The 27,566-nt window shown below is 55.1% G+C and overlaps 1 protein-coding gene across 1 annotated transcript; it reads right to left on the reverse strand.

Moving 5' to 3' along the window:
• LOC133772418 (two pore calcium channel protein 1-like) lies at positions 1-27,361 on the reverse strand. The gene is made up of 19 exons (XM_062208878.1): positions 27,299-27,361; positions 25,749-25,840; positions 24,675-24,789; positions 21,797-21,925; positions 19,895-20,011; positions 19,697-19,815; positions 19,441-19,542; positions 16,742-16,868; positions 15,848-16,049; positions 13,593-13,737; positions 11,944-12,129; positions 10,015-10,079; positions 9,155-9,242; positions 7,263-7,332; positions 4,317-4,536; positions 4,080-4,170; positions 2,028-2,141; positions 1,712-1,836; positions 1-943 (listed from the first exon to the last, which is right to left on the reverse strand). Exons 1-19 carry the CDS (start codon positions 27,359-27,361, stop codon positions 798-800), a joined length of 2,316 nt encoding a protein of 771 aa, XP_062064862.1. The 3' UTR covers positions 1-797.
• Between the last annotated feature and the right edge of the window lie 205 nt (positions 27,362-27,566).

Genomic DNA, 27,566 nt, shown 5'->3' on the forward strand with positions numbered 1-27,566 from the left:
GCCAGGTATGTGTGGTTTTTAAAATTAATTAATCTGAAAGGTAGAGAGACACAGAGAGAGGGCTCCCTTCTGCTGGTTCACTCCCCAAATGCTTGCAATGGACGGGAATGGACCGGGCAGAGGCCAGAAGCCAGAAGCCAGGAACTGAAACCAGCGGCAGAGACCCAATTGCTTGAGCCTTCAGCTGTCACTGCAGCCTCCCAGGGACGCCATCAGCCGGACGCTGGAGTCAGCAGCGCAGCCGAGTGTCAAACCCAGGCACTCCCACGTGGGACTCCAGCATCGTAACTGCTAGGCCCTACCCGGAGAGCACCCGTCCAACCCCAGAAAAAGAAGCTGAGACAAGATTTTCACATTCCTATGGTTCTTCATTCTGAATGCGCGCTGTGTCAAAAGCTACTGTCTCCCCTTACCTTCCCTTATTTAAATATGCATAATTCCGTCTTGTAACATTGCAGCACAGTGGCAGTTTAAAAGCATGGTAAAAATATCATATAAAATACATGAAAGGCTTTTATAAACCCCCTGGGATGACCTCACACACGCCCACGCAGGTGCAGGCCAGAAGCCCCCAGCAAACTCGCCCTTACTCTTCTTCTCCCTGGGGCCACGATCAGACCCAAGAATGTCCCCAGCACTGCCCACCGAGGCGGCCTTTCCACCCCACACAGGTGACACGCAGGCTCCCCAGGACCCAGAAGGCAGCAGGGCGGGGGAAGGCCCCTCCAGATGCTGCAACACGCGGGAAGGGCTGGCGGCTCCTCTTGCTTCCAGCTGGGGCCCCCGCAAGCCCGGGCTCATGCGCTGTTTTCAAAATTGGGATTCTTGACATACATGTCACTGGGCGAGAAGCTCAGGATCTCGTCCAGGGAGGGGCCTTCCTCGTCCGGGGCGATCTCAGACTCGAACATGCGCTGCAGCAAGGCGTCCACGGTCCTGTACCCTAGGAGGAAGCAGGAAAGGGGCGGGTGGAATCCGCGGGGGCTCCGGCCTGGCCCTGCCCGGGGAAGCACCCAGCCTGGGCGGAGCAGGCTGGCTCCCGGGGGCAGGGTGGGGCACGGGCCCCTCCCCAACACTCCAACAGGAAAAGCACAGGTCAGGAAAGGGTCACGCGCACATCCCAAAAGCTCCCAGCCAGAGGAGAGGCTTCTTGCAGGAGGAAGGGCTGCAGGCCCACAGGGCCCCTGCTGCCGGCTGCCTCCCTCAGCAGCGCCCAACCCGCTCAATCATCAATGCATTGCAAATAACATGTCATGAGAGAGCTGCCGAGGCTCCTTGTGTCTCCCACTCGCTGCCACGTCCTGGGGGTACCATGGAGAACTGAAAAGGCACAGCTCCCCATGTATGGAGCTTGGAGCCTGTAAGGGAGCCCGGGTCAGTCCCTCAGGGGTGGCTGTGCAGTGACAGGGAGCAGAGCAGGCAGCCACGCGGGAGCACCTGCCTCCCCGGGGGAGGCCAGGGATGCTGGCGGGAGCCGAGAGGAGAAAACAGCACCTACAAAGGCCCGGGGGCAGGCCGGAGCAGGGGAAGAGCTGGGAGGCTGGAATCGTGGCAAGGACCAAAGGCTGAGAGGAAGCTTTGTCCTTAGCCTGGAGCAAGGGGAGCCACCGGCAGCGATCAGCTCCACAATCGGGAAGCATCCCTCAGGCTGCCACGGAGACCCGGGGGTTGGCAGAGGGTCACTCCAAGTCCGGCCCTGAGCGACACTTACTGTTTGATGCAATCCTGCAGTACAGGCCTTTTGCGGCCGCCCTTCTGTGGTCCCCGTCACCCCCACTGGAGCCACCGTCCTTGGTACCCACATCATCGGTGGGCTTCTTGTCTTGTTCTTCTTCCCTTCCAGGGGGAAGACACAACACACGTGCAGTCAGGGTCCTCGGCCGGGTGCCGCCCTCCCAGGCATGGCCCAGGGGTGGCCTTGCAGCCGCAGCCAGGGCACCCTGACGGCAGGCACACAGCCCCGGGCAGGGGCCCCGGGTGCAGCCCACGTCCAGGTTGTGAGAGCCATCGGGGAACGGGCTACTCACTCTTGGATCCCCACGCCCAGCTCTTGAATTTTCTTCTCAATCACAGTTTCTAGCTTGCTTTTCTCCAGTGAGTACGCCACGAAGAACGCTTCCAGGATGAACGCTATGAAAATACTGCGGAGGGCCAGAGGCAGAGCGGGTCAGGCTGAGTCGGCTCCTGGTCCCCAGGAGCAGAGGAGCCCCAAGAGCAAGGCTGCCCCCTCCTGGCAGGAGCAGGCAACACAGGAGGGAGGAACGGCTCTCTAGCACTGCACGGGACTTGGATCCATCTGAAAGCCATTCTCCACCTCCCACTGGAACAGCAAATATTAGGAAGAAAATACATTTGATCTGAAGGGGACGCTCGGCCAAATCATTGGTGGGAGGCAATTCTCCAGGACCAGCGCCGGTGTCTGCACGGGGAGCCAGCGGAGGGGGGTTGTCTAGGACGGCTCGCCTTCCCCGCCCAGATCTGCTTACCTTCCAAAGTCAGTCTGTCTCCCCCCCCCCCCCCCCCGCCGCCCCAAGGCAGGAAGGGCAGGCCACCAGCAGCCCGCTGTAAGAGCAGAGGCTCCTGCACTGTGGTGCAGCCCATTAAGCCCCGCCTGCAATGCCCACATCCCATATCAGAGCGCAGGTTCAAGTCCCAGCTGCCCTGCTTTGGATCCAGCTCCCTGTTCATGCACCTGGGAAAGCAGCAGAGGACGGCCCAAGAGCTTGTGCCCCTGCCACCCACGTGGGAGACCCAATGGAGTTCTGGGTTCCTGACTTCAGCCGGACCCAGCCCTGCCTGGCTGTTGTGGCCATTTGGGAAGTGAACCAGAGAATGGAAGATCTCTCTCTCTCTCTCTCTCTCTCTCTCTCTACTTCCTACTCCCATCTCTGTCAATCTACCTTTTTAAAGTAAATAAAATAAATCTTGTTTAAAAAAAGCAAACAATCAGAGTTTCCTCATTCCGGAGCTCCCGACCTGCGCCGCTGCCTGCATCTGGCCCTCGCCACACGGCTGGCTGGGGATTAGAGTGTGGGAAACACACACGGGATCGCCCCGGCTGCAGCTCCTGCCGTGGAGAGCAAGCCGCCTCTGTCTCCGACCCCGGACCTCGTGTCTCCTGTTAGTGTAGTTAACGGCAGAGCCGCCTGCTGGCTTGCAGACAGGGTGACATCTCAGAGCCTGCACTGTTTCTGACTTGACCATGACGATGGTGGGGCCCGGGGTGGTCACAGCACCCTCGGGCTCTTCTGGGGAGAGCAGAAAAACCCCTACAGTGTGTATGGGCCTTTGCCAGCACCCGGGGAGGATGGCTCCATCTCCCCACAGCACACCCACTCAGGGGAGGAGGACGAGCAGGCTGGAGCAGAGGCAGCCCCGGAGTCCACCTCTCCCACCCACTGATGGCGGCCTGAGGGGACAAGGTGGGCACTGATGCTGGGCTGTCACCTACAGGTTCCAGGCTCTGTGGCGGGCACTTGCAACATCAGGAAATCCCTCATGGGGGAGAATCACGGTTCACAGGGACTCAAATGAAGGGCACAGGAACCATGGGGCTGGCCTCAAAGATTCCACAGGAAGGAGAGACTTGGGTGGGGGGGAGCAAGGTGCCAGAGTAGCTTTCAAATATTTACTGAGCTCTCCCAAGGACAAAGGGTCCGGATCACCCTGCAGCCAATGAAGAGACTTCACCAGGGGCGGGGGAGGGGAGCACCCTCCCATTCCACCTGTGGCAGCAAGGGGGCCATGGCTCAGGTTCTAATGCATCCCAGCAGCCGGATGACTTTCAGCAGGGAAATCTCACGGGTGATCCAGTCCCAGCGGGGAAGGTGGGAGACTGGCCAGGACCTCAGGCTCCCTCGCCTGCAAACAACTCTAAGATGCACGCTGCGTACGGATTTGGGGAACACGGGTGGACACAAGCGTGACCAGCCCGAGACTCGTCCCTTGCAGGGGGGCTCAGCAGGCAGTGGGAGCAGGAGGTCTGCACCCCCCTCCCACCCTGGGCCGGGGAGGCGCCAGGGGAAGGGTGTTCTGACGCAGGACATGGGCAGCACACCGTGTGGCAGGAGAAAACCCACTTGATGATGAGGATGACCACCACGACATGGAAGAAGATGAAGTACAGCTTCGCTGCCTGGTGCGTCACGAGGGCGAAGCCGCCTGCCATGAGTGCGAGGTTGAGGAAACGGACTTTCGAGAAACGCAGCAGGTGCCCCGAGCTCGGAGGAGCTTCCGGCAGCTCCTTTCGGCGCCCCCCTCCTCCTCCCTGCCCCAGCGAGTGGGATGCCGGGAATCCCAGGCCTCGGGAAGGATATCATGCCACTGGTTCACCACAGTGAGCTCTGTCAGCACCAGGAAGGCCGACGCCAGGTCGTTGAAGTTGTTCTTGCAGTACCTGGCCCGGGCAAACGCCGAGCCCCTCAAGGCCGGGTTGCCACACGCCAGGGCGTCAGGAGCCGTGAAATTCGGGTCAAAGAACCGCACTTTGCCCTGGAACACTTCCATCCCGACGATGGCAAAGGCGTAGTAGACCACCTAGCAGGGGAGGCGCCGGTCACCAGGCGCCCTGGGCAGAGCTGCACACACACCCGGCAGCCGCAGGGCGGGGGCTGCCCTCCCCAGCCAAGAGTTCCGACACCTTCAGTACAGCAGCGACGTGGGATTGGCTCCCAGCCTGTCTGCCAGGGAAGCAGGAGCTATCCGCGGAGGGACAAGGACACCTGGCCGGCTGGGCCACACCTGGATCTCCCCCAGGCCTCCTGTGCAAAGTCACAAACAAAGCTACGGGTGGCTGTTTGGCCTGGCAGTTAAGAAGCCGGTGAGAACACCTTCAGCCCGTATCAGAGTGCCGGGGTTACATACCCAGCACCTGACCCCGACCCCCACCTCCTGCTAATGCAGACCCTGGAGGCAGCAGGTGATGGATCCTGTTACCCACATGGGAGACTTGGACTGAGTTCCCAGCTCCTGGCCCCAGCCCAGCCCAGCTCAGCCCCAGCCACTTGGGCCTGTGGGTGAATCAGTGGATGGGAACTCTCCGTCTCTATTTCTATGTGTGTCTCTCAAATAAGTCAATTTTAAAAAATAAAAAAAAAGAAGTTGCCATCAAAGTCGTGGGTTAAATATTCAATAAATGAATATCCTCTAGGGAAAAAATAATTAAGTTGAATATTCAACTTGTTCTTTGTAACAAATTAAATTTCAGGGGCACCAAAGGGTTAAACCATTAAATGTACTGGGGAAGAAAGGAGTTAGCAACGGTCTACTAAGCATGATGCAGAACCGGGAACTATGAAAGATTGACAGGTATGACTCTATAGTGAATTTAAATTTCTATGCAGCCGGCCGGCGCTGCGGCTCACTAGGCTAATCCTCCGCCTGCAGCGCCGTCACCCCGGGTTCTAGTCCCGGTTGCGGCGCTGGATTCTGTCCAGGTTGCTCCTCTTCCAGTCCAGCTCTCTGCTGTGGCCCGGGAAGGCGGTGGAGGATGGCCCAGGTGCTTGGGCCCCTGCACCCTTGTGGGAGACCAGGGGGAGACGCCTGGCTCCTGGCTTCAGATTGGTGCAGCGCACCGGCCTTGGCGGCCATTTGGGGGGTGAACCAACGGTAAAGGAAGACCTTTCTCTCTGTCTCTCTCTCTCTCTCACTAACTCTGCCTGTCAAAAAAAAAAAAAAAATTTCTATGCAGCCAAAAAAGAGGGGGGGCAGGGCCAGCATTGTAGCAGAGCGAGTTGACCGGCAGCTTACAAGGCCCACACCCGAACCAGTGCAGATTCAAGTCCTGGCTGCTCTGCTCCAAATCCAGCTTCCTGCTAATACAGCTGGGACCCAAAAGTATCTGGGCCCCTGCCACCCAAGTGGGAGCCCCAGGTGGAATTCCTGGCTCTTGGCTTCACCCTGGCCCAGCCCTGGCTGTGGTGGCCACTTAGGGAGTGAACCAGCAGATGAAAGAGTTCTCTCTCTCTTTTCCTGTCTCTGTTCGTCTCTCTGTAACTCTGCCTTTCAAAGAAATAAATAAGTACACCTGGTTCAATCCCACCTGCTCCGCTTCTGATCCAGCTTCCTGCTGCTGCACCTGAGAAGGCAGTGGAGGATGGCCGAGCGCTTGGGCCCCTGCCAATCAAGGAGTTTCTGGTCTTGGTTTTGGCCTGGCCAACCCCAGCCACTGTGACCACTTGGGGAATGAACCAGTAGGTGGAAGATCTCTCTCTCTCTCTCTCTCTCTGTCTTTCCCTCTTGTTCCGTCACTCTGCCTTTCAAATAAATAAATAAATCTCTCTCTCTTTTTTTTTTAAAGGAAATCTTTAGGAAGAGCAGCAAGGAACTTCTAATGAGAGTTGTCTCTGGGAAAGAGGCAGGCGTGGGGTAGCCCACCTTCATTCTTCTAGACAAACTGCATTTTTTTGGTAAATATCTTTTTTTTTAAGATTTATTTATTTGAAAGACAGAGTTAGAGAGACAGATAGAGAGACAGAGAGCTCTTCCATTCTCCGGTTCTCTCCCCAGATGGCCGCAACAGCTAGAGCTGAGCCGATCCGAAGTCAGGAGCGAGGAGCTTCTTCTGGGTCTCCCATGAGGGTGCAGGGGCCCAAGGACTTGGGCCATCTTCTACTGCTATCCCAGGCCATAGCAGAGAGCTGGACTGGAAATGGAGCCGCCGGAACTTGAACCGGTGCCCAAATGCAGCTTTATCCGCTGTGCCACAGAGCCGGCCCCACGAACTGAATTTTTTACCACTATCAGTGAAGGTAAAAACCAGTGCCCTGGATACTTTAGTGTCCACTGATACCTGAGCTCCCTCTTCACAGTGGGGGACCACCCCTAGGCGAAGGTCCCCAGCCTCGAGTGGCCTTATGTGACCTGGTCTTCACTGGTGGGAACCCGGGAGGAACAGCTAAGCTCTCTGCAACAGCAAGACAAAGAAGGACCTGAGGCCTGGGGGTAGGTGGCAGAGCCACAGGCCGGAAGGAACCTGCAGCCTTGAGGGCCACATTTGCCCTTGGACTTGGACTTGGACTCAGACAGTGGGTGAGAAAGAGGCTTCTACTGGGTTAACTCTCTGGGTGGCTGGCGTTGCTGACAGCAGCCAGCGTACACTGTGCAGGCCCAGTGTTTCCAGACACCGTAAGAACAGCTGCTACAGACCAAGGCCTCTGCTTTCCTTCTCCCTTTCCTGCCGCTGTCGCAAAAAGCGCGGCTTCCTGGGGCTCCCTAAGGATGAACGTGCCACCACAGAGGAGCTAACCACAGCGGCTACTTACAAAGATGAGCCCGGCAAACGTCAGCACCGTAGGGCCAATGTTGATTAACGTGGTCACTATCACCCGGAACCTAGGATAAAACCAAAGTCTCCGACTCAGGCCAAGGGCAGACAGACAGAAAAAGGGACACCCAACCAGCACGGACCATTCCACTCACTGCCCTGGTCCCGGGTCTGTTCTTTCCAAGTCAGCAGAAATCTGCCTGGTCCTCTCCCCTGGAGCTCAGCGAGCAGGTGGCTACACAGTAGCTCCCAGGGAGACACAGACTATCTCACTTCATCTACTCTCCCCTACCTGATTCGAGCCCCTCTGGAGGCTGCCCTGCAGGGCTTCCCGGAGGAGCAGGCCAGTCCTCGGGGGCCGACGGTCCCCGGGCCTCCGTGCATGGATACTGCTCTATCAAAAAACCCAGGGAGGAAACGCGGGCCAGGATGTGGGAGAAAGGGGGCCCTTATGGAAAGCAACACAGAGGCGTCTCAGAAAGCTCAAAGCAGAGCTGCCATGCATGTGGCAATCCCATCCCGGGCGCCTCTCCAAGGGAAGCGAGATCAGAGGCAGCCCCATGGGCGTGCCCCGCACCACTATTCACGCTAGCCAAGAGATGGAAAACCACTGACGGGACCACCCGCTGAGGAACGGATACAGAAAACGAGGCGGGCATCCACAGGGCAACACATTCAGCCGTCAGCAAGGAAGCAACTGAGTTCTTTGCGATGCCATGGACGGAACCAGAGGCCGTTACAGTAACTGGAATGAGCCAGGCACAGAAAGACAAGCCCCACGCGACCTCACACACAGGCGGGACCTAAGCAAGCTGGTCTCGTGGCAGCCGAGAGTGGAGTGATGGTTCCCAGCAGCTGGGGGGGGGGGGGGGGGGGAGGTTAGCAGGCACTAAGTTACGGCTGGACAGGAGGCAGAAGCTCTGGTGACGACAGATCGAGATAATGTACCCGGTGTCTCCCTTCAAAAGACAACACGAAGAAAGGATACTGAATATTTCCACCATGAAGAAATGATGTTTGGAGAGATATGCTTACCCAGATTTGAACATTACCCAATGTATACATACATCCAAACATTACATGGTACCCTACAAATATGCCCAAATTTCATGTCTTGGCTAATTTTTTTTTAAAATAAATTTTTTTAAAAGCCAAGGGTGGGATTATCGGAGCTTCGGGGTCAAACTCCTGGGTTTGGATCCTTGGGCTGACTCTTTTAGCTGTGCGCCCCCCAGGAGGGTTACTTAACCTCTCTGAGCTCCAGAATCATCACCTGTGAACTAGGGTTACTGAAATCCCCTATGTCGGCCGGCGCCGCGGCTCACTAGGCTAATCCTCCGCCTTGCGGCGCCGGCACACCAGGTTCTAGTCCCAGTTGGGGTGCCGGATTCTATCCCAGTTGCCCCTCTTCCAGGCCAGCTCTCTGCTGTGGCCCAGGAAGGCAGTGGAGGATGGCCCAAGTGCTTGGGCCCTGCACCTGCATGGGAGACCAGGAGAAGCACCTGGCTCCTGGCTTTGGATCAGCACGGTGCGCCGGCCACAGCGGCCATTGGAGGGTGAACCAACAGCAAAAGGAAGACCTTTCTCTCTCTCTCTCTCACTATCCACTCTGCCTGTCAAAAAAAAAAAAAAAAAAAAAATCCCCTATGTCAAAGGGGGCTCCGTGAGATGTCAGCGCCCCTGAGTTCACCTTAGCGGCCGTCACAGCGGATCACGTTCAGCCACCGCAAGGCAACAGAATCCCAGTGACCCACGGAATCACCGCCCTCAGGGAGCTGTCCAGCCTCAGCGGCTCCCCTCCCGTCCTCTCTGGGAGCCACACCTGCCCGTTCACAGCTCCCAGGCAGGAGGACCCTCCCGAGGGCGCCATCCCAGGCCCTTCACCCGTACCTCTGAATGCTGACGATGACCCGCAGGAGCCGGAGTATCCTCAGTATCAAGACGATATCCAGGATCTGCTGACTACTGTATTTTCTTGCTGGAAAAGGAGCACAGTCATTTCACGTCCCATTCTCGGAGAGCCTCCTCCTTGCGCTGGAGGCGGTCTGAGGCTCTGTGTGCTGGGGAAGGGCGTGGGACAGTGGCCCTGAGCAAGCAGGAGGCGAATGCCGCCTCGAATTCCGCGGCGCCCCTCGCAAGCTGGGACCAAGCCAGGCCCCATGAGCGTGGGACCCGCCCACTCCCTCCCCCAGCCCCGAGAGCCAAGGAAGGAAGCACAGGCAGGTGTCCAGCTCAGGCCGTGAGCAGGAAGCGGCTGCGGGCCAGCTGTCCAGAGGGCACGTGGCAACAAGCTCTCCCCACCAGGGAGACCACCACAGAGAGCTGTGTTAGGACGCTGCACCGCCACAGGCTCCCACTGCCTTCTAGGGCACACACTGTGCACGGGAGCGAGAGGGAGCCAGAGCCGCACAGGGGCAGGGGGAGAGCATAGTGGGCAGGGTCCCCACTATGGTTGGAACCTGGACAACGGGTCAAGGTGCACAGCCGGCTGAGGGGTGGAGGCGCAGCTCTGACCCCCAGGGCCAGCTTTGGAGGGACAACTGGATGGGAATTGGTGGGATGCACGCCGACAAACGAAATCTCTAAGAAACCACTGAACGCAGCCAAAGCCACCACCCTTGTAGAGGACATGGCACGCTTTTAGGACTTCTCTTGGGTCCCCGCCCCCTTCACCCCTTAGCCATGCACGGTGGATGTTTGAGTCTGCTGATCCCGGGGTGGGGGTGAAGCCGAGAGCCAGCGGCACTGACCTGACTGAATGGTGGCATTGGCCACAGTGGCCACCAGGGCTGCAATGATGATCAGTATGTCAAACCTAACAGTGCAAAAGCAAAGTGAGTTAGGCAGCACAGGCAGGGCCTGCTGGGCTCAGGGTGCGACGGAGTCCAGAGGAAGCATCACATCTGGTTCCTTAGGCAACGCAGTGACCCGACCCAGCACAAACCCACTCCCAACATCCTGACCGCAGCTGATAGGAAGTGACCCACAGAAAAGACAAGAGGGGCCTTTTGTTATTTGTAACAAGTCCCTGTCAGCCCCACCAGAGCGCATGGTAATGAGGTGACATTGCAAAGCCCTAAAGACTGTGTTGGCGCCAGGGGAACCGACTCTGGGAGCAGAGGGTTGGAACTGTAGGCTCCACTGCCACCCCCAGCCCCAACTCTCCAGGGAGGGGAGCCACTCTCCAGTGGCTCACTTGATTAATTATCCGCCTGCGGCGCCGGCATCCCATATGGGCACCAGGTTCTAGTCCGGGTTGCTCCTCTTCCAGTCCAGCTCTCTGCTGTGGCCCGGGAAGGCAGTGGAGGATGGCCCAAGTGCTTGGGCTCCTGCACCCACATGGGAGACCAGGAAGAAGCACCTGGCTCCTGGCTTTGGATTGGTGCAGCACTGGCCATGGTGGCCATTTGGGGGCTAACCCAATGGAAGGAAGACCTTTCTCTGTCTATAACTCTACCTGTCAAATAAATAAAATTAAATCAAACCTAAATATTTTTATTTCTTCATTAAGAAATTTGAACTGATTTAATTTGGAGCAGTCGTTGAATTATCTCTTGATAAATAATATAAAATTTGGTTTAAGGAAAGAGGATTCTATTGTAGTAACTGATATTTGTAACACGCATCTTCTTTTCTATCTCTTTATCATGCCCTTGTTAGAAGGGCCAGCGCTGTGGCTCACTTGGTTAATCGTCCGCCTGCAGCACCAGCATCCCATATGGGCGCCGGGTTCTAGTTCCGGTTGCCCCTCTTCCAGTTCAGCTCTCTGCTGTGGCCCGGGAGTGCAGTGGAGGATGGCCCAAGTGCTTGGGCCCTGCACCCGCATGGGAGACCAGGAAGAAGCACCTGACTCCTGGCTTTGGATTGGTGCAGCGCTGGCCATGGTGGCCATTTGGGGAGTGAACCAACGGAAGGAAGACCTTTCTCTCTGTCTCTCTCTCTCAATGTCTATAACTCTACCTGTCAAATAAATTTTAAAAAAACAGATTAGAGAATTGCCTGGTGCGAGAAAAAACCCACACACTCGGTGTCAGAAGTGGTGTGAGAGAGTAGAGGAAAAAGTCTTCTTTTCCGGGGCTGCTGCTGTGACACAGTGGGTAAAGCCACTGCGTGTGACACTGGCACCCCACATGGGCACCAGTTCGATTCCCGACTACTCCACTTCCGATCCAGCTCCCTGCTAACGGCCTGGGAAAGCAGCAGAGGGTGACCAACATGCTTGGGTCCCTGCACCCAAGTGGGAGATCTGGACGAAGCTCCTGGCTCTTGGCTTCAGCCTGGCCCAGCTCTGGCCATTGCAGCCTTCTGGGGAGTGAACCAGTGGATGGAAGACCTCTCTCTCTCTCTCTCTCTCTCTCTCTGTCTGTCTCTGTCTTGGTCTCTGTCTCTCCCCCCTCTCTGTAACTCTTTCAAAAATATATATATATTTTAAAAAGTTTTCTGTTCCTTTTTTGTAAAGGTCTTTTCCAAAACCAAGACGCCCCGGCATCTGATGCTACTCTGAGCCAGCTCCGGCTGAAACGGACTCAGCGGCAGCCTTCCCAGGGGCAGGCGCCTCCAGCACCTGATCTCTCGATCGAACGCCCACAGGGAGGCCGTGCACAGAGCAGGGTGGACAGCGGCCACCCGGCCCACACCGTGGCAGCAGGTGCCCCCCGGTCCCCTGGCCACTCACTCACCAGTTCCAGAACTGCTTCCTTCCAAGATAGGCCCTGGGCTCATACGTGTACAGCTTCAGCAGGATCTCAGCAACGTAGAGGGAGAGGAAGAACCACTCCGCCCGGGAGATGAACAGGCTTCTCTCATCCAGGGCGATGAAGACGGCGTTGATGAGGATGATGGCATCATAAACCCAGACAAAAGCCCTGGCAGAGGGAAGAGCGGACACACATGCGGACCCCTTCACCCAGAAGTCCAGCAAAGGATGCAGGAGCCCGGCCGGGCCCCTACCACAGCTCTGTTCCCCAACAACGTAATGGTACGGGGTCCCCGTCACTCACACACACACACACACACACACACGGTCTATGGAAGGTTCCACAACAGCTGGGCCCTGAAATTCACCTGGCTCTCACTGACCCTGGTACAGCCCCTGTCTCCAAGGACAGAATGAAGCAATGGTGAGGAGCCACAGTTTTCCCAGATCCCGACTTCGGCGCAGCCCCTTGGACGGGACAAAAGCTCAGGCAGAATCGGGGGTGGGGAGGTCACACCCCTCCTACCTGTCCCTGAAAATTCACCTCCTTAGCCAAGGCGGTTCTGAAAACTTCTGTACTCCCCACACACGCAGGTGTCCCAGGGAACCGCCCTGTCCATCCTTCTCACCAAAGGTGAGGTGGAAAAGGAAAAAAAAAAAAAAAAAAAAAAGCTGGGCTCTGAGCCAAGATTTCAGATCTACAGCCGGCTACCCCAGGTGGCTCAGGTGCCCAGGGATGCCTGCCGCAAGTGTGGCTCTGGGAGGCCGGAGGGGCCGCCCCCTGCTCTCTGGGACACTGCAGACCTGAGGGCCCAGCACTTGTTGTCGCGTGAGGACACAGGAGGCACACAGTAGGTCAACATTGGGATTCACAACAAAGAGCCTCATTTCCAGGGCTCACGTCAGACACGGCAGCTCTCAGGGAGGCCTCCCACACTGCGGGTGGCCTTGCTCTCAAGGATCCCTGAACCACTCATTTGAATGAAACACCCGGGGCCACTGTGGTTGAGAACAAGCCTCTGCTCACAGGGGGCTTGCGAGCCACACGTATTCATGGTAAGACCTCAAGCCAAGGTAAATGGCTCTTTCTAGAAGCATCTATTTGAACGCCATCCCCAGCCATGCTAACCCATGAGCGCAGACCACTTATTTCACAGAGTCCAAGCAACTCAGACATCAACTTCGCAGTTACCCTGATGGGGCTGGAATCTCCTGAATTCACACAGTGGTCAGCTTTCCTGGCTCACACGGCACGGCCAGCAGAGGGCGTGTGAGCATCTTAGGAAAGAGCTAGAGCCCCAACTTCTGGGAGTGCTCACGCAGAGTATGTTCAGAAAAGCAGTGAGCAGATTCATGGCTTCAATGCCAGGCATTCCATACAGATGGCATTAAGAGTTCCCTGGCTTTTCTTTAATTTATTTTTTCTAACTGAAAGGCAGGGAGAGGGAGAGAGGGAGAGAGGGAGAGAGAGAGAGGTCTTCCAACCGCCGGTTCACTCCCCAAATGCCCACGACAGCCAGGACTGGGCCAGGCCCCAGGAGCCGGGAATTCCATCTGCGTCTCCCATGTGGGTGGCACAGTGTGGCCTGCCTTTCAAGCAATCCGGGAGAAGACTGGCCCCGTCTCACTTGCCTGTGCCGGACCATCCTCTGGATGAAGAGGCTCGCGGACGACTGGTAAACCCGCGGCGCCCAGGCTTCCAGCGGGTGCCTCCTGATGCTCACGGTGACCACCTGGATGTTGAGCAGGTCAGCCAAGCGCAGAAAGTTCATTCTGTCTGCAGCAAAAGAGCAACCCCCACATCCACGGGCACCGTGACACGACAGCCAGGCAGCCAGTCTGCAACCCCCAGGGGCCCCCCTGTTCCTGTCCTGCTCCCCTCGGGCGGCCCGAGGTGCAGGCGCAAGCGCCCACCCGCTGCCCTCCACTCTGCCTTCCTCCTCACGTGGGCCACGGTGGCTTCTGGTGCCTGCCCCGACCTGGATCGCCAACCTCAACCCTCTCGCCTGTTCCCTCCACACAACCCACACCTTCCTCTGGACCCCTGCCTTGCTGCCTGCCTCCTCCTCAGGGACTCAAACCCACAGCTTCCACAATGGACACAGCCACGATCCTGGACCAACGTACAATGGGCACCTTCTCGCCCAACCTGGACCCATCCAACCAACGAGCTGCAGTTTCCCACACCTGCTGAATGCCAGGGCCAGCAGGCTTTCCCCATGGTCCCACGCACCTCCTCCCCGCCAGGCAGATCAACCAGGCTAGCTCCAAGCCCTGTTTTTGCACAAACTTGCCATAATTACATATAACTTTAAGATATATCACATCAATGAGTGAAATTAGAATGTACAAAAAGTACTGCAAATTCTTTGAAAAGCAAGTCAAATGCTTTGGAAACTCTAAAGAAAGCTAATGATATAAACTGCAGGTGCACATCAAATGAAGCTGGGGTGACCATTAAAGACTGGGTCTAGGGGCCGGCGCTGTGGCGTAGCAGGTTAAGCCTCTACCTGCAGTGCCGGCATCCCATATGGGTGCTGGTTCTAGTCCCGGCTGCTCCACTTGTGATCCAGCTCTCTGCTATGGCCTGGGAAAGCAGTAGAAGATGGTCCAAGTCCTTGGGCCCCTGCACCCATACGGGAGACCCGGAAGAAGCTCCTGGCTCCTGGCTTCAGACTGACCCAGCTCCAGATGTTGTGGCCATTTTGGGAGTGAACCAGTGGACGGAAGATAGATCTCTCTTTCTCTCTCTAACTCTTCAAAATAAGTAAATTTAAAAAAGAAAAGATCGGGGCTGGAACTTTTAAGATGTGGACAGTTTCTCCTGTAGACGGCCGAGCACACAGCCAAGCCAGCTGTGCACCTGTGTGCAGAAGGAAGCAAAGACGAGCCCACCCATTGGCAGCAGCACGGTGTGCTTCCCGTGAGGACGATGTACTGGGGCTGCCGTGTGCAGACATTAGGCAGAGCCAGGGGCGAGGAGCCCGGATGGGACAGAGCCTCGAGCGACAGCAAGCACGCACGCTGCTGTCTTGCCCTAAGGCTCTGTGCCCCTAAGGATACTTTAAGAGCACAGGAGTCTACCACCCTGAGTGAAAAAAACACACTCGGGAGTCTTAGAACTGTCACGTCTCCAGGTCTTGGAGCCTGGGGGCTAACACACACTCTCTTTTTTACATGTTTATTTAACCTTTATTTATTCAAAAGGTAGAACGACAGACAGCAATTGTCCATCCACTCTCTAAATGCCTACAACAGCCATGGCTGGGCCAGGCCCAAGCCAGATGCCAGGAATTCCACCCAGGTGTCCCGTGCGAGTGGCAGAGCCCCGAGCGCCCGAGCCCTCATCTGCTGTCTCCCAGGACGTACAACACAGGAAGCAGAGCGGACTCCCAGCAGGCATTCTGTTGCGGCACACGGGCGTCCCAAGCAGTGGCTCCACCTGCTGTCTGCGACATGACTCCAGCAGGGAGTATCCTGCGTGTTTGAACGTGCTAATTCAAAAACCTGTTTAAATACAATCAGCCTTCCACATCCATAGGTTCTGCATCCCAGATACAACCAACTGAGGATCAAAAACACTGGGGAAAAAAATTGCCTCCACACTGAACCTGTAGATCTTTCTCTTGTCATTATCCCTTAAACAATGCGGGATAACAACTGCTGATGAAGCACTTGCATTGTATATGATACGCAATCAGGCACAACTTCACTATATACAGGGGGATGTGGGTAGGTTACATGCAAATCCTGCACCATTTCCTATGTGAGACTTGAGCACCGGGGACGGGGTATCCTTAGGGGTCCTGGAACTGATCGCACACACACCCAGGAGTGACCCCAGAATCACACAGGGCAGAGGAAGCCAAGAGGCCCGGGCCCCTTACCCACGTGCCCCTTCTGCCCCTCGTCGGAGATCCTCCAGAGGAGCTCCAGGTGGGAGCTGCTGATGTCTGGCACCACCATCCTCGCCAGCCTCTTCCACTCGGCTTCTCTCACCACGAACTCCGTGTCCACCTTGACCTTTAGGATCTTGAACGCCTCCATCATTTTGTGACGTTTCAGGTATACTAGTTTGCGGATCTCGTTCTTTAAAAAAAAAAAAAATCTCAAGGTCACAGAAGAGCCAGAGAAGCCAGGGATGGATTTGCTGATCAGCACGGCCGAGGCTCCCTCCCCGGCCCAGGCATGGCCAGCACAAGCCCCGTATGTATCACCAGGTTCCAACAAGGGAGCCGTGACGGGAACCCCGTGTGCTGGGAAACATGACAACAGGAGGCAGACAGCACCAGGCTCCTCTCTGCCTGGGAGGAGAGGGGCCCCCAGCAGGAAGGAAACGGAGTGGGCTGCTGAGAGAAGGGAGCAGCCTGGGGGGGTTGGGGGGGGGCAGGAGACCTCCCGCTGAGCCAGCTGAGGAAGAGAAGAGGGAGAGGAGAAAAGGGAGGGAAGTGAAACCAGGCTAGAAGTGAGCCGGGGCTGGAACTGCCATCTGCCCTGACCGCAGGGAAGCTTCCAGAAGGCGCTAAGGCTTAACAGCCCTCAGGAGCTCTGATGCGTCAAGGGCAAGAGGCAAAGCCAGAGCCCGACACTGCACACAGGAGGGCAGGTGTCCTGGCTAAGCCCCCCACGCCCGTCTGCCTCTCAGACCACCAGCAGAAGGAGCGGAGCCCAGCCAAGCCTCCGGATCCCACAGAACTCACCAGAGCAAGGCCAAGTCCGTGGACTTAGCAATGCCCTTGCCTGCCTCCCTGCCGCTGCCCCACCCAGCTCTGCCACATTACCTTGAGGTGCTTCCTGTAATTGTTGTAGACCACGGCCAGAAAGACGGACATGAAGATGTACGTGTTGATGATGATGTAGGCGATGAAGTACAGCGAGTACCACCGGTTGAAGTCATAGGCAGGCATCCTGGAGGGAAAGAACGGCGTAGCCTGGGTTTTCGTACCCTAGTCCCACAGTGCACAGGAGGCTGCGGCCTGCAGCGACATCCCACAGACATGATCCGTGTGCACGAGGCCCCGGAACGTTCCCTGGCTGCCACTCCCGATTCTGTCATGCAGCCTCAGACTTGTCACCATCACTGATGCTAAGCAGCTCACTCCAAAGCCGCCCTTCTGACATTTTTCGTACCCTATGGTGGCACCAGATTTCAAAGGGGTAGGGCTTGGAGATGGCCCAGCCCAATTCTTTACAATGAAGAAACCGAGCCCGAGGAAGGGGAGGAAGGAGGGCGGCTCCGAGCAGTGCGGCTGGAGTGACACTCAGCACCCTGCAGTACACGGCACAGGGCCTCGGCTGCACGGCGGACAGCAATCCATCCACCTGGGAACACGGGGATGAAAGGGACCCCTGCTACTGACCGCGGCAGGACAAGAGGCATGGGGGGGACACGTGCTGCCTCCACCCCGCTTCTGTTGTGCCCAGGGCCAGGCCTCGAGTGCACAGCCCCCATGAATGAGATGACTGGGCGACCCTCCATGCCAGCAGGTGACAGACGCCCGTCTCTGGCTCACACACGGTCCTGGAGGAGATGTAGGCCAACCTGTGCGGCAGGTGCTATGCCCGCTCCCAGAGCTGAAGAGGGCTCCTCCTCGGGACAGCGTCGCTTACGAATTCTACCCCCAGGCCCAAAGTTGTGGAGCAGAAAGTTAAGTCACGGCCTGCAGCATCGGAGTCCCAGATGGACGCCGGTTCGATTCCCAGCTGCTCCACTTCCAATTCAGCTCCCTGCTGATGAGCCCAGGGAAAGCAGTAGAAGATGGCCCAAGTCCTTGGGCCCCTGCACCCACGTGGGAGACCCAGAAGAAGCTCCTGGCTCCTGGCTCCTGGCTTTGGTCTGACCCAGCTCCGGCCGTTGCGGCCAACTGGGGAGTGAACCAGCAGATGGAAGACCTCTCTCTCTGTCTCTCCCTCTCTCTATAACTCTTTGTAATAAATAAAATAAAAATCTTTTTAAAAAGAATTCTTCTCCCGTGAACCAGGGGAATCCAGAATCAGAGCGTTGCGGAAGACCTCACGGGGTTTGCCTCCGCAGTGAGTCCACACGTGGAGAGGTGGCATTCTGCAGGGCAGGTGACACTGACTGGCACGTTCGTGGCTTTCCTGCCTTCGTGACCAGAATACTGCATCAGCGCTGGGGAGAACGAACTGCTCCGACCCGGCGACAGCTCAGCTCTTCACTCCAAATTCAAGGAGGACCCCAGAGGAGGAAGTGGGCTCACATATTTAAGAGCTGTACCCCAAGAGAGGGCTCCTGTTGCCTTCAATTTTAAAAAGACTTCAACTAAATTTGGTTTTAAATAAAGAGTGTTGGCTACTATTGGCATAAAACGTTACATTCTTCAAAATGCTTACAAAAAATATAACTAAACAGAAAATCACTCTTTTTTTCTTCTCAGCCCTGCTAGGAAACAGTTGTTGTTTTTTTTTTTGGTTTTTTTTTTTTAACATTTTGCAGAATGTATCTTCTTTTCTTTTTCTTTATTTAATTTTTTTGACAGGCAGAGTGGACAGTGAGAGAGAGAGACAGAGAGAAAGGTCTTCCTTTTTGCCGTTGGTTCACCCTCCAATGGCCGCTGCGGCCGGCTCATCGTGCTGATCCGAAGCCAGGAGCCAGGTGCTTCTCCTGGTCTCCCATACTGGTGCAGGGCCCAAGGACTTGGGCCATCCTCCACTGCCCTCCCGGGCCACAGCAGAGAGCTGGCCTGGAAGAGGGGCAACTGGGACAGAATCCGGTGCCCCAACTGGGACTAGAACCCAGTGTGCCGGCGCCACAAGGCAGAGGATTAGCCTATTGAGCTGCGGCGCCAGCCAGAATGTATCTTCTTTTAAAATTTTTTATTTAGGGGCTGGCACTATGGCGTAGTAGGCTGTGCCTCTGCCTGTGCGCTGGCATCTCACATGGGTACTGGTTCGTGTCCCGGCTGCTCCTCTTCCAATCTAGCTCCCTGATAATGGCCTGGGAAAGCAGCGGAAGATGGCCCAAGCGCTTGGGTCCCTGCCTGGTTCCTGGCTTCCGATCAGCCCAGCTCTGGCTGTTGCGGCCACCTGGGGAGTGAGCCAGTGGATGAAGACCTGTCTCTCTGTCTGTAACTCTACTTCTCAAGTAAATAAAATCAAATCTTTTAAAAAATTATTCAATTGAGAGTTAGACTGATAGAGAGAGAGAAAGAGAGGTACACACACAAAATGAGCTCCCTTCAGCTGGGTCACTCCCCGGATGCCTGCAACAGCTGCAGACCAAGGCTAAGCTGGGGGCTGGGAACTCAATCCAGGTCTCCCCTGTGGGTGGCGGGAACTCGGCTGCTTGAGCCATCACCTCTGCCTCCCAGGGTCTGCCCTGGCAGGAGGCAGGAATCTGAGCCACGCACTGGGAAATGGGCCGTGGGCGTCGTAACTGCTATGGCGCACACACGCCCCCACGGCTGCCTTCACTGTGAATTCTGAGAGGGTCACAGGTGTCCACAACTTCAGACCATACATGATGTCGGGGCTGTTCGCTGTGGTGACCAGCACGTAGAGCTCAAACGCAATCTCCAGAATGTTCGTGAGGTAGGGGGAGCCTTCTGCTGTCTTCAGACCCCTAAAGAGGAACCAAAGACCCAGATGAAAACCGCACACACACATCAAGTCCTGGCTCCCACCGCACGTGCCCGCTGCAGTGCTGGGACAGGGAAGAGAGCAGCCGGCGACCGACTCTGCCACCAGCAGCCCTCACCCAGGAGACGGGAGCTCACCTGTCCCCGAAGAGCTTCAAGGCCATCAGGGAGAAGATGAGCACGCTGAACATAAACAAGAGGAAGACGTAGAGGATGTCGGGCAGAGTGTTCCGGATGCTTCGGAGAGCCCTACGGATCTAGGAAGAAACCACTCACTCACTCCACCCGTGCAGAAGCCAACACCGACCCTGGCGCGGCCGAAATGGCTCCCCGTACCTGACGGCTTTCGGGGAAGTTGATGAGGAAGACTGGCCGGAAGGCCCTGGACCATCTAATGCCGCGGATCTGAACGGCTTCCAGGGATCCATAGATAATCAGGTCCAGCAAGGTCAGCTGGGAGAGACACGGGGAAGAGTCAGCACCGCACGGGGGCCGGGGAAGTACAGTGGACGCACGCTGACCCGCTCAGGAGAACCACCAGGCTACAGAGAAGCGAGTTTCATATACAGCATGATTCTAGCTCTGTAACACAGCGTGCATGGCTCACCTTTGAGCTTTGCCCTGTGCCATGGAGCAGAGAAAGCGCCTGCTGGAGACTTTCATCTTAGCCTCACTGCAACAAGCAGGTGGGCCCTATTCCCGGGTGGAGGGGCTTGAGACAGGGAGGGTCAGCACGTGGGCCCTAGTCACACAGCTTAGACTAAGGGGCAGAATTGGGACTGGGGCCCACACCACCAGATGTCCAGGCCCTTGCTGCTCATCCCACCACTGCATGTTCCCCTACATGTAATAGAGAGAATGTTAGCCTAGTAACAGAGAAAAGAATAGCTGGAATACAGAAATCTTTATGGGTCCTCAGGATGTCATGTTTGAGGCAAAAAGTTCATGAGGACATGGGGCCGGCACTGTGGCATAGCAGGTAAAGCCACTGCCTGCAGTGCCACCATCCCACATGGGCGCTGGTTCAAGTCCCAGCTGCTTCACTTCTGATCCAGCTCTCTGCTATGGCTTGGGAAAGCAGCAGAAGATGGCCCAAGTGCTTGGGCCCCTGCACCTGCGTGGGAGTCTTGGAAGAAGCTCCTGGCTCCTGGCTTTGGATTGGCACAGCTCTGGCCATGTTGGCAGTGAACCAGCAGATGGAAGACCTCTCTCTCTCTCTGATTCTCAAATATGCAAATAAAAATTTTAAAATAAATAAGAAAGGGCTGGCACTGTGGTGTAGCAGGTAACATTTATTTATTTATTTGAAAGTCAGAGTCACACAGAGAGAAGGAGAAGCAGAGAGAGAGAGCACGTGCACACCTGCTGGCTCACCCCCCATATTCCTGAAACACCCATGGCTGGGGCCGAAGCCAGGAGCCAAGAACTAAAACCAGGTCTCCCACAGCGGCAGCAGGGACCCAAACAGCTGAGCCACCATGGCTGCCTGCAGGATGCACAGGCGCAGGATGCTGGAGTCAGACACCACGGCCGGGCATCTAATCCAGGCCCTGTGGGGTGCGGATGTGGGCACCGTAGCAGCATCTCATCCACTAGGCAAAATGAACGGCACCCTTGACAGGGACCCGGCGAGCATCTCTCCTGGATAATGGCTCCGGGGTGCCCGCCCTTCACACCAGCCTAAGGCGCCACCTGCCTCTCGTATCTACTGTCAGGAAAGCCACTTGTGGCCAAGCGTTCACCAGTGTCATGACCAAATCTCTGAATGCATCCTTCTCTCCTGAGGATAAAGCCCCAGCCACAAAAGTCCAGGATGCAAACACAGGCACTTCCAAGGCTTTGAAAGGAACTGCCCAACAGCCTTCCAGAAGGATCCCTCTATTCCTCTGTCCAGCAGGTGTAAGAAGGGCTGTTTTCTCTCAAGCTTGCTGACCTTGTTTTATAGGCAAATCACAGTAGACTTTACTGCTATTCCGATCTGCATGTTGTACTTGTTGAACATCATTTATATTTATTTTATGAGTTGCTTTGCCTGGGGCACCTGTCTTTGTGTCTTTAATTTGGAAATGCCCCTGAGGTGTTAAAAGAGCCATCATGGGTCACGGGTGGCCCGGTTTGCTCCTCGCTGGGCGGGCCGTTTGCAGCGTCTGCATGATCATCACTGCTTGTTTTCGCAAAGGCAAATCCATCAGCTGCTCTCTGTTCAAGGCTTTCCCCTTGCTGGCAACCCACACTCACCGCGATGGTCACCAGGATGCAGATGTTCTTGGTGTCTTTCCAGAAAACCATCTGAGGAGTGACTTTTGCAAAATGCACCAGTCTCCCAAAGAAGGCGGTTAGGCACAGGACTTCCACTATCGAGGTCGCCTGCAGAGGGGACACAGGGACTGAGCACAGCACCCGGCCACCGGGAAGCGCAGCTTCAGCTCTCTCGCACCCTCCTCTGCCACCAACCTGGCCCCATCGTGCCCGGCGCCCTCTAAGACATAGCCACATCCTTCCATGTTACTGAAAGTTCCGGCAAAATTCTCTGCTGGGTAAAATGCTGTCTCGTCTTAAGAGGAAACCTACCCTGAGTCACAGTTTCCACGACCCAGACTCGTAGGGCTTTGTGGGCAAGGGCTGCTCCCAGCAGGCTGGGGGCTCAGAAGGTGTAAGAACAGGGGGAGTCGGGATGGCAGAGGGTAGAGGCAGCCACTTCCTCACTCTCAGATGCCCCACGCTCGGTTCAGCACAGGCTTCTAGAAGTGCCTTCCTTGGGTAGCAGGCTCACCCCCCGCTGTGGCTCCCGGACATGAAGTCCTGTGTGGTCGGAACGTGGAGGTGGGGCCTGTAGGAGTTCATCAGGACTGGGTGAGGTCCAAGATGCCAGGCAGTATGGTGTCTGGGGGAACCTGCTTCCTGAGGCATGGGCAGGAAATCTTTCTCCTGTGTCTTCATGAGGCAGAGGAGCAAGAGAGCTCCCTGGGGCATCTTCCACGAGGGCGCTAATCCTACCCATGAGGACTCCACCTGCACAACCTAGTCACCTCTCAAGGACCCTGCCTCCAAGTACCACACTACTGGTATTTCATATGTCCAATGTCAGGATTTGGAGGAGCAAATATTTGGTTTAAATCACTGTTCTTAACCCACAGGCTGAACAAAGACAGACTGCAGCCAAATTTTGCCCACAAGGCAGAGTTGCCTGACCCCAGGAGCCGGCATTGTGGTGTAGAAGGTTAAGCCTCTGCCTGCAGCACCAGCATCCCATATGGGCACCAGTTCAAGTCCCAGCTGCTCCACTTCCAATGCAGCTCCCTGCTATTGGTCTAGGAAAGCAGCAGAGGATGGCCCAAGTGCTTGGGTCCCCGCACCCATGTGGGAGACCTGGAAGAAGCTCCTGGCTCCTGGCTTCAGCTTGGCCCAATCCTGGCCATTATGGTCATCTGGGGAGTGAACCAGCAGATGGAAGATCTATCTATCTATCTCTCAATCAATCTCTCCCTCTTCCCTACCTTCTCTCTGTTTCCTATCTTTCATATAAATAAGTAAATCTTTAAAAATGAAATAATTTATATAAAAAACCAGAGTTGCCTGACCCCAGTGTAAGTGTTTGAGGTTCGGGGTGTTTGTCACACAGCAAGAGATACAGAAACATGGAAGAATGAAAAGGGCGACTGTGTTGTTATGGAGCAATAGATTTGAAATCAGACGGACTGAGCCAGAAGCCGAGCACCATCCTTGCTGCCAAGTGACTCTGGACAAGTCCTACAACCTTTGTAAAGCTCGGCTTGCTTGACACAGGCGCGACACCAGCAGGTGCACCTCTCAGAGGGCCACAGCCAGGCTTACTGAGAATACAGGGGAAGCACTCAGAGGCCTGCAGACCGACAGCAAGCACCAAGCAAATGGTAGCCACTGAGGTGGCCGGGCCGGACTCACCACAAGCAGGCCAGTGGTTTTTATGTAGACCCATCTGGATTAGCAGGTTAACTTGATATATTACTCAAAATCACATATGATCAGCTACTGAGCACCAATGAAATATTCCAGTGGCTTATGACTAAGACAAAAGCTGATACTGTGGCAGGTGCAGGTGGCACTTTATGCAACATGACAACATGTGCATGTCATTAAATAAATAATGCTTTGAAAACATCATTTGTATCATCTCTATCTGATTTTTCCCTGTGGATCAAAAACCTCCATGGCGCTTCAAATGTCTTAGGATTGAAGCATCAGCTAGTAAGTAGGCAGATTTTCTCAAATCTCCCAGAAGAAAAATAAAATCAAGTTCACATGCTCTATAATTTGAAGTGGGGGAAAGGAAGAGGCCTGGGGCCCAAGTCATCAAAGACAAACTCTGGGTAACCACCGCATTCTTTAAAAAATATTTTTTAGGCGGGCGCCGCGGCTCACTAGGCTAATCCTCCGCCTTGCGGCGCCGGCACACCGGGTTCTAGTCCCGGTCGGGGCGCCGGTTCTGTCCCGGTTGCCCCTCTTCCAGGCCAGCTCTCTGCTGTGGCCAGGGTGTGCAGTGGAGGATGGCTCAAGTGCTTGGGCCCTGCACCCCATGGGAGACCAGGATAGACACCTGGCTCCTGCCATCGGATCAGCGCGGTGCGCCGGCCGCAGCGCGCCAGCCGCGGCGGTCATTGGAGGGTGAACCAACGGCAAAAGGAAGACCTTTCTCTCTGTCTCTCTCTCTCACTGTCCACTCTGCCTGTCAAAAAAAAATTTAAAAAAAATATATTTTTAAAAATTTATTTGAAAGTTTGAAAGACAGAGACACGGGGCGGGGGGGGGGGGGGAGGGAGAGAGAGAGAGAGAGAGAGAGAGAGAGAGAGAGATCTTCCCTCCTCTAGTTCAGTCCCCAAATGGTCATAATGGCCAGGGCTGGGCCAGGCCAAAGCCAAGAGCCAGGAGGTTCATCTAAGTCTCCCACACGGGTATAGGAGTCTATGGACTTGGGTTATCTGCTACTGCTTTTCCCAGACCATTGGCAGGGAGCTGGATGAGAAGTGGAGCAGTCGGGACATGAATCAGCACCCATAGGGGATGCCGGCATTGCAGGTGATGGCTTTACCTGCTATGCCACAAGGCCAGGCCCTACCATCACATTCTTAATGCTTACCAAGAAAGGCAGTGGGAACAGTGCAGGCTCCTCAAACAGGGCGAGAGAAAGGTCTACACAAATAAAGACGTACGTGGCGACTCGCAGGGCCCAGTGGTTATAAAAATAGTAAAGTCTGGAGGGGAAAATAAAGGTGGTTATCAGCAGGAAGAAAGTAAACAGCTCTCAGACATCTCCTGAAAAGACTAACGGTAAGTAAGACCAGAAGCCACGTACTGCTCACGTTTCCTGTAGATTCTACAGGGCAGGGATGGTGTTTCGGCGAGCACAGAGCGTACACCACAAAACGCTAGCAGAAAACAATCAAGAATGTGATCAGATCTCCTAGCACAGTTCCTTAACAGTCTCGAGGTAGGATTTGCATCTTCCTCGTGGGGTTGTTGACAGGCACAAGAGATTTCTTTCAGAGGACTTGGAACGGCCAGGAAGACCCTCCCGTTACAGGAACTTATTAATTATTGCAAAGCATCCAGCACTCACAGTCGATAAGAACACACGCACTGTCCCATCCTAACAGCGCACAATCGCAACAGACCTGGGGTCACACGGTTCTCTTGCTGGGTGGGGACAGTCCCCGCACCTGCCTGACAGCGCCCAGGGCCGAGGAGCGTGATGACTTTGGAGACACCACCCCTGAGCCCCGACAGTAACAATTGTTTACTTTCCTCTCCTAGGTCAAATACTTGGTCTCAGTTCATCCCTTGGAGGGTGATCCAGAACAAGCTAAATTCCCATGAAAAGAACAAACGTTATGTATCGCATCAAAGGAAACCGAAAGAGGAAGGAGAAAGGAAAAGCCTTTGCTGCACTTCCGCTGGCTCCCAGGGAACATCTGGATGGAGGCGACACGTGACCGCAGGTCAGCGCTGGGGCGCGGTCTGCGAGCCTGGTGCTCAGGACTCACTAATCCATCCTGACCCTACCGAGTGCCTCCCGCACCTGAGGCGCTACACCCTGCGACTTTACAAGCAAAGCAGTGGATTTTACCCAAATCTGCATGCCACACCCGTGAAAACAAGGTCTCGAGCGTGGGTTCCACAGCAAGACCGTCGGTGCTGGTGGACAGTGGATTACCTGATGGCCCGCGGGGATGTTTCAAACGGGACATTTCTGTTGTACTGTGCATCCGAAACATAGGCGGCAGCCAGGAGGAGGTCCTGTTCCCACTGGGAGGAAGCAAGGGGACAACGAGTGAGGGAAGGAAGGGATACTGTCCTTTGTACAATGCATCAACTGCAAGGCTAAAGTCCCCTCAGCCTCCTCACTGCCCCAGCCCCCAGACGACCACCAGCAGTTATCCATTCCACACCCAAGTATTTACCAAAAAGCAGGCAAGCATATGCTTACATAAAGACCTAACATCCAACCCAGAAATGTGGCTTAGTTTGACACACAATTCCAAAACTGCAGTGGCACACAAATGCTCACCAGAGCTTACCAGTGAAACACGAGAAAGCACCAAGATGTCCATAAACAGGCGAATAAACAACATGGGAAAGATCCATGCAGCGGAGACAAGTCAGCAACACATAGAAATGAGCGGGGCCAGCACTGTGGCATAGCAGGTAAAGCTGCCACCTGTAGTGCTGGCACCCATATGGGCTCCGGTTCGAGTCCCAGCTGCTCCACTTCTAGTCTAGCTCTCTGCTATGGCCTGGGAAAGCAGTAGAAGATGGCCAAGTCCTTGGGCCCCTGCACCCACGTGGGGGACCTGGAAGAAGCTCCTGACTTCAGATCAGCCCAGCTCTGGATGTTGTGGCCATCTGGGGAGTGAACCAGCGGATGGAAGACCTCTCTCTCTGTCTCTCTCTTTCTCTCTCTCTGCCTCTCGTTTTCTCTCTGTGTAACTCTCTGACTTTCAAGTAAATAAATAAATCTTTTAAAAAAGGAAAAAAAAAAAAAAGAGCAGCCAGACACACAACAAAAGGTTGTCAAAATAATTGTGTCGAGAAAAAGAAGCCACCCTCCTCCCCCAAAAGAGTGCCTGCTCTACGACACCGTCTACATAAGTTCTAGAAAATGCAAACTAATTTATAGCGACAGAAACAAGGTCAGTGGTTGCGTGGGGACAGGAGGAGGAGAAGATGGAGAGAGATGGATTATAAAGAGGTTTAAGGAAACTCCTGGGTGTGGCAGACACATTCATTATCCTGTCTGTGGTGGGAACATCACAAGCATATATGTATGTCAAAACTCATCAAACTCTACATTTTAAACAAATGCAGCTTAATATAGATCAGAGATAGCTGAACGAAACAGTTTTATATTATCCAAAAAGGAAGATAAATGCTTGGGTTGAAAATTGATATGGGCTGCTGGGGCCAGGGAGTGCAGTGGAGGATGGCCCAAGTGCTTGGGTCCTGCACCCCATGGGAGACCAGGATAAGCCCCTGGCTCCTGCCATCGGATCAGCGCGGTGCGCCGGCCGCAGTGCGCCAACCGCGGCGGCCATTGGAGGGTGAACCAACGGCAAAAGGAAGACCTTTCTCTCTGTCTCTCTCTCACTGTCCACTCTGCCTGTCAAAAAAAAAAAAAAAAAAAAAAAAAAAAGCTAAAAAAAAAACAAAAAACGAAAATTGATATGGGACAATAACCTCAGAGTGAGTTAACTGCCTTGTTATCACCCGTGTTCCTAGGGCTGCACGGAAATCCTTAAAGGTAGGGTCCTCAAGCCTATGGAGCATCATGTAAACGCTTCAACACTTGGCACACAGTTTTCTCTTTTACATGTTTAAAATCACATTTTAGAAGAATACCTATGGACATCAGTTATTCTTCCTTTGAATATCTCTAGCCCTGAGAACCAGCAGAGCTCCCCAGGACATGCTTAGACATCGGTCTTGGGTAGAAAACTCGTAGCATCAGGGAGAGCTGAAGGGCAGGCATTTGGCC

This window comes from Lepus europaeus, chromosome 13, assembly GCF_033115175.1.
Source record: "Lepus europaeus isolate LE1 chromosome 13, mLepTim1.pri, whole genome shotgun sequence".
In the NCBI taxonomy this organism is placed as follows: Eukaryota; Metazoa; Chordata; class Mammalia; order Lagomorpha; family Leporidae; genus Lepus; species Lepus europaeus.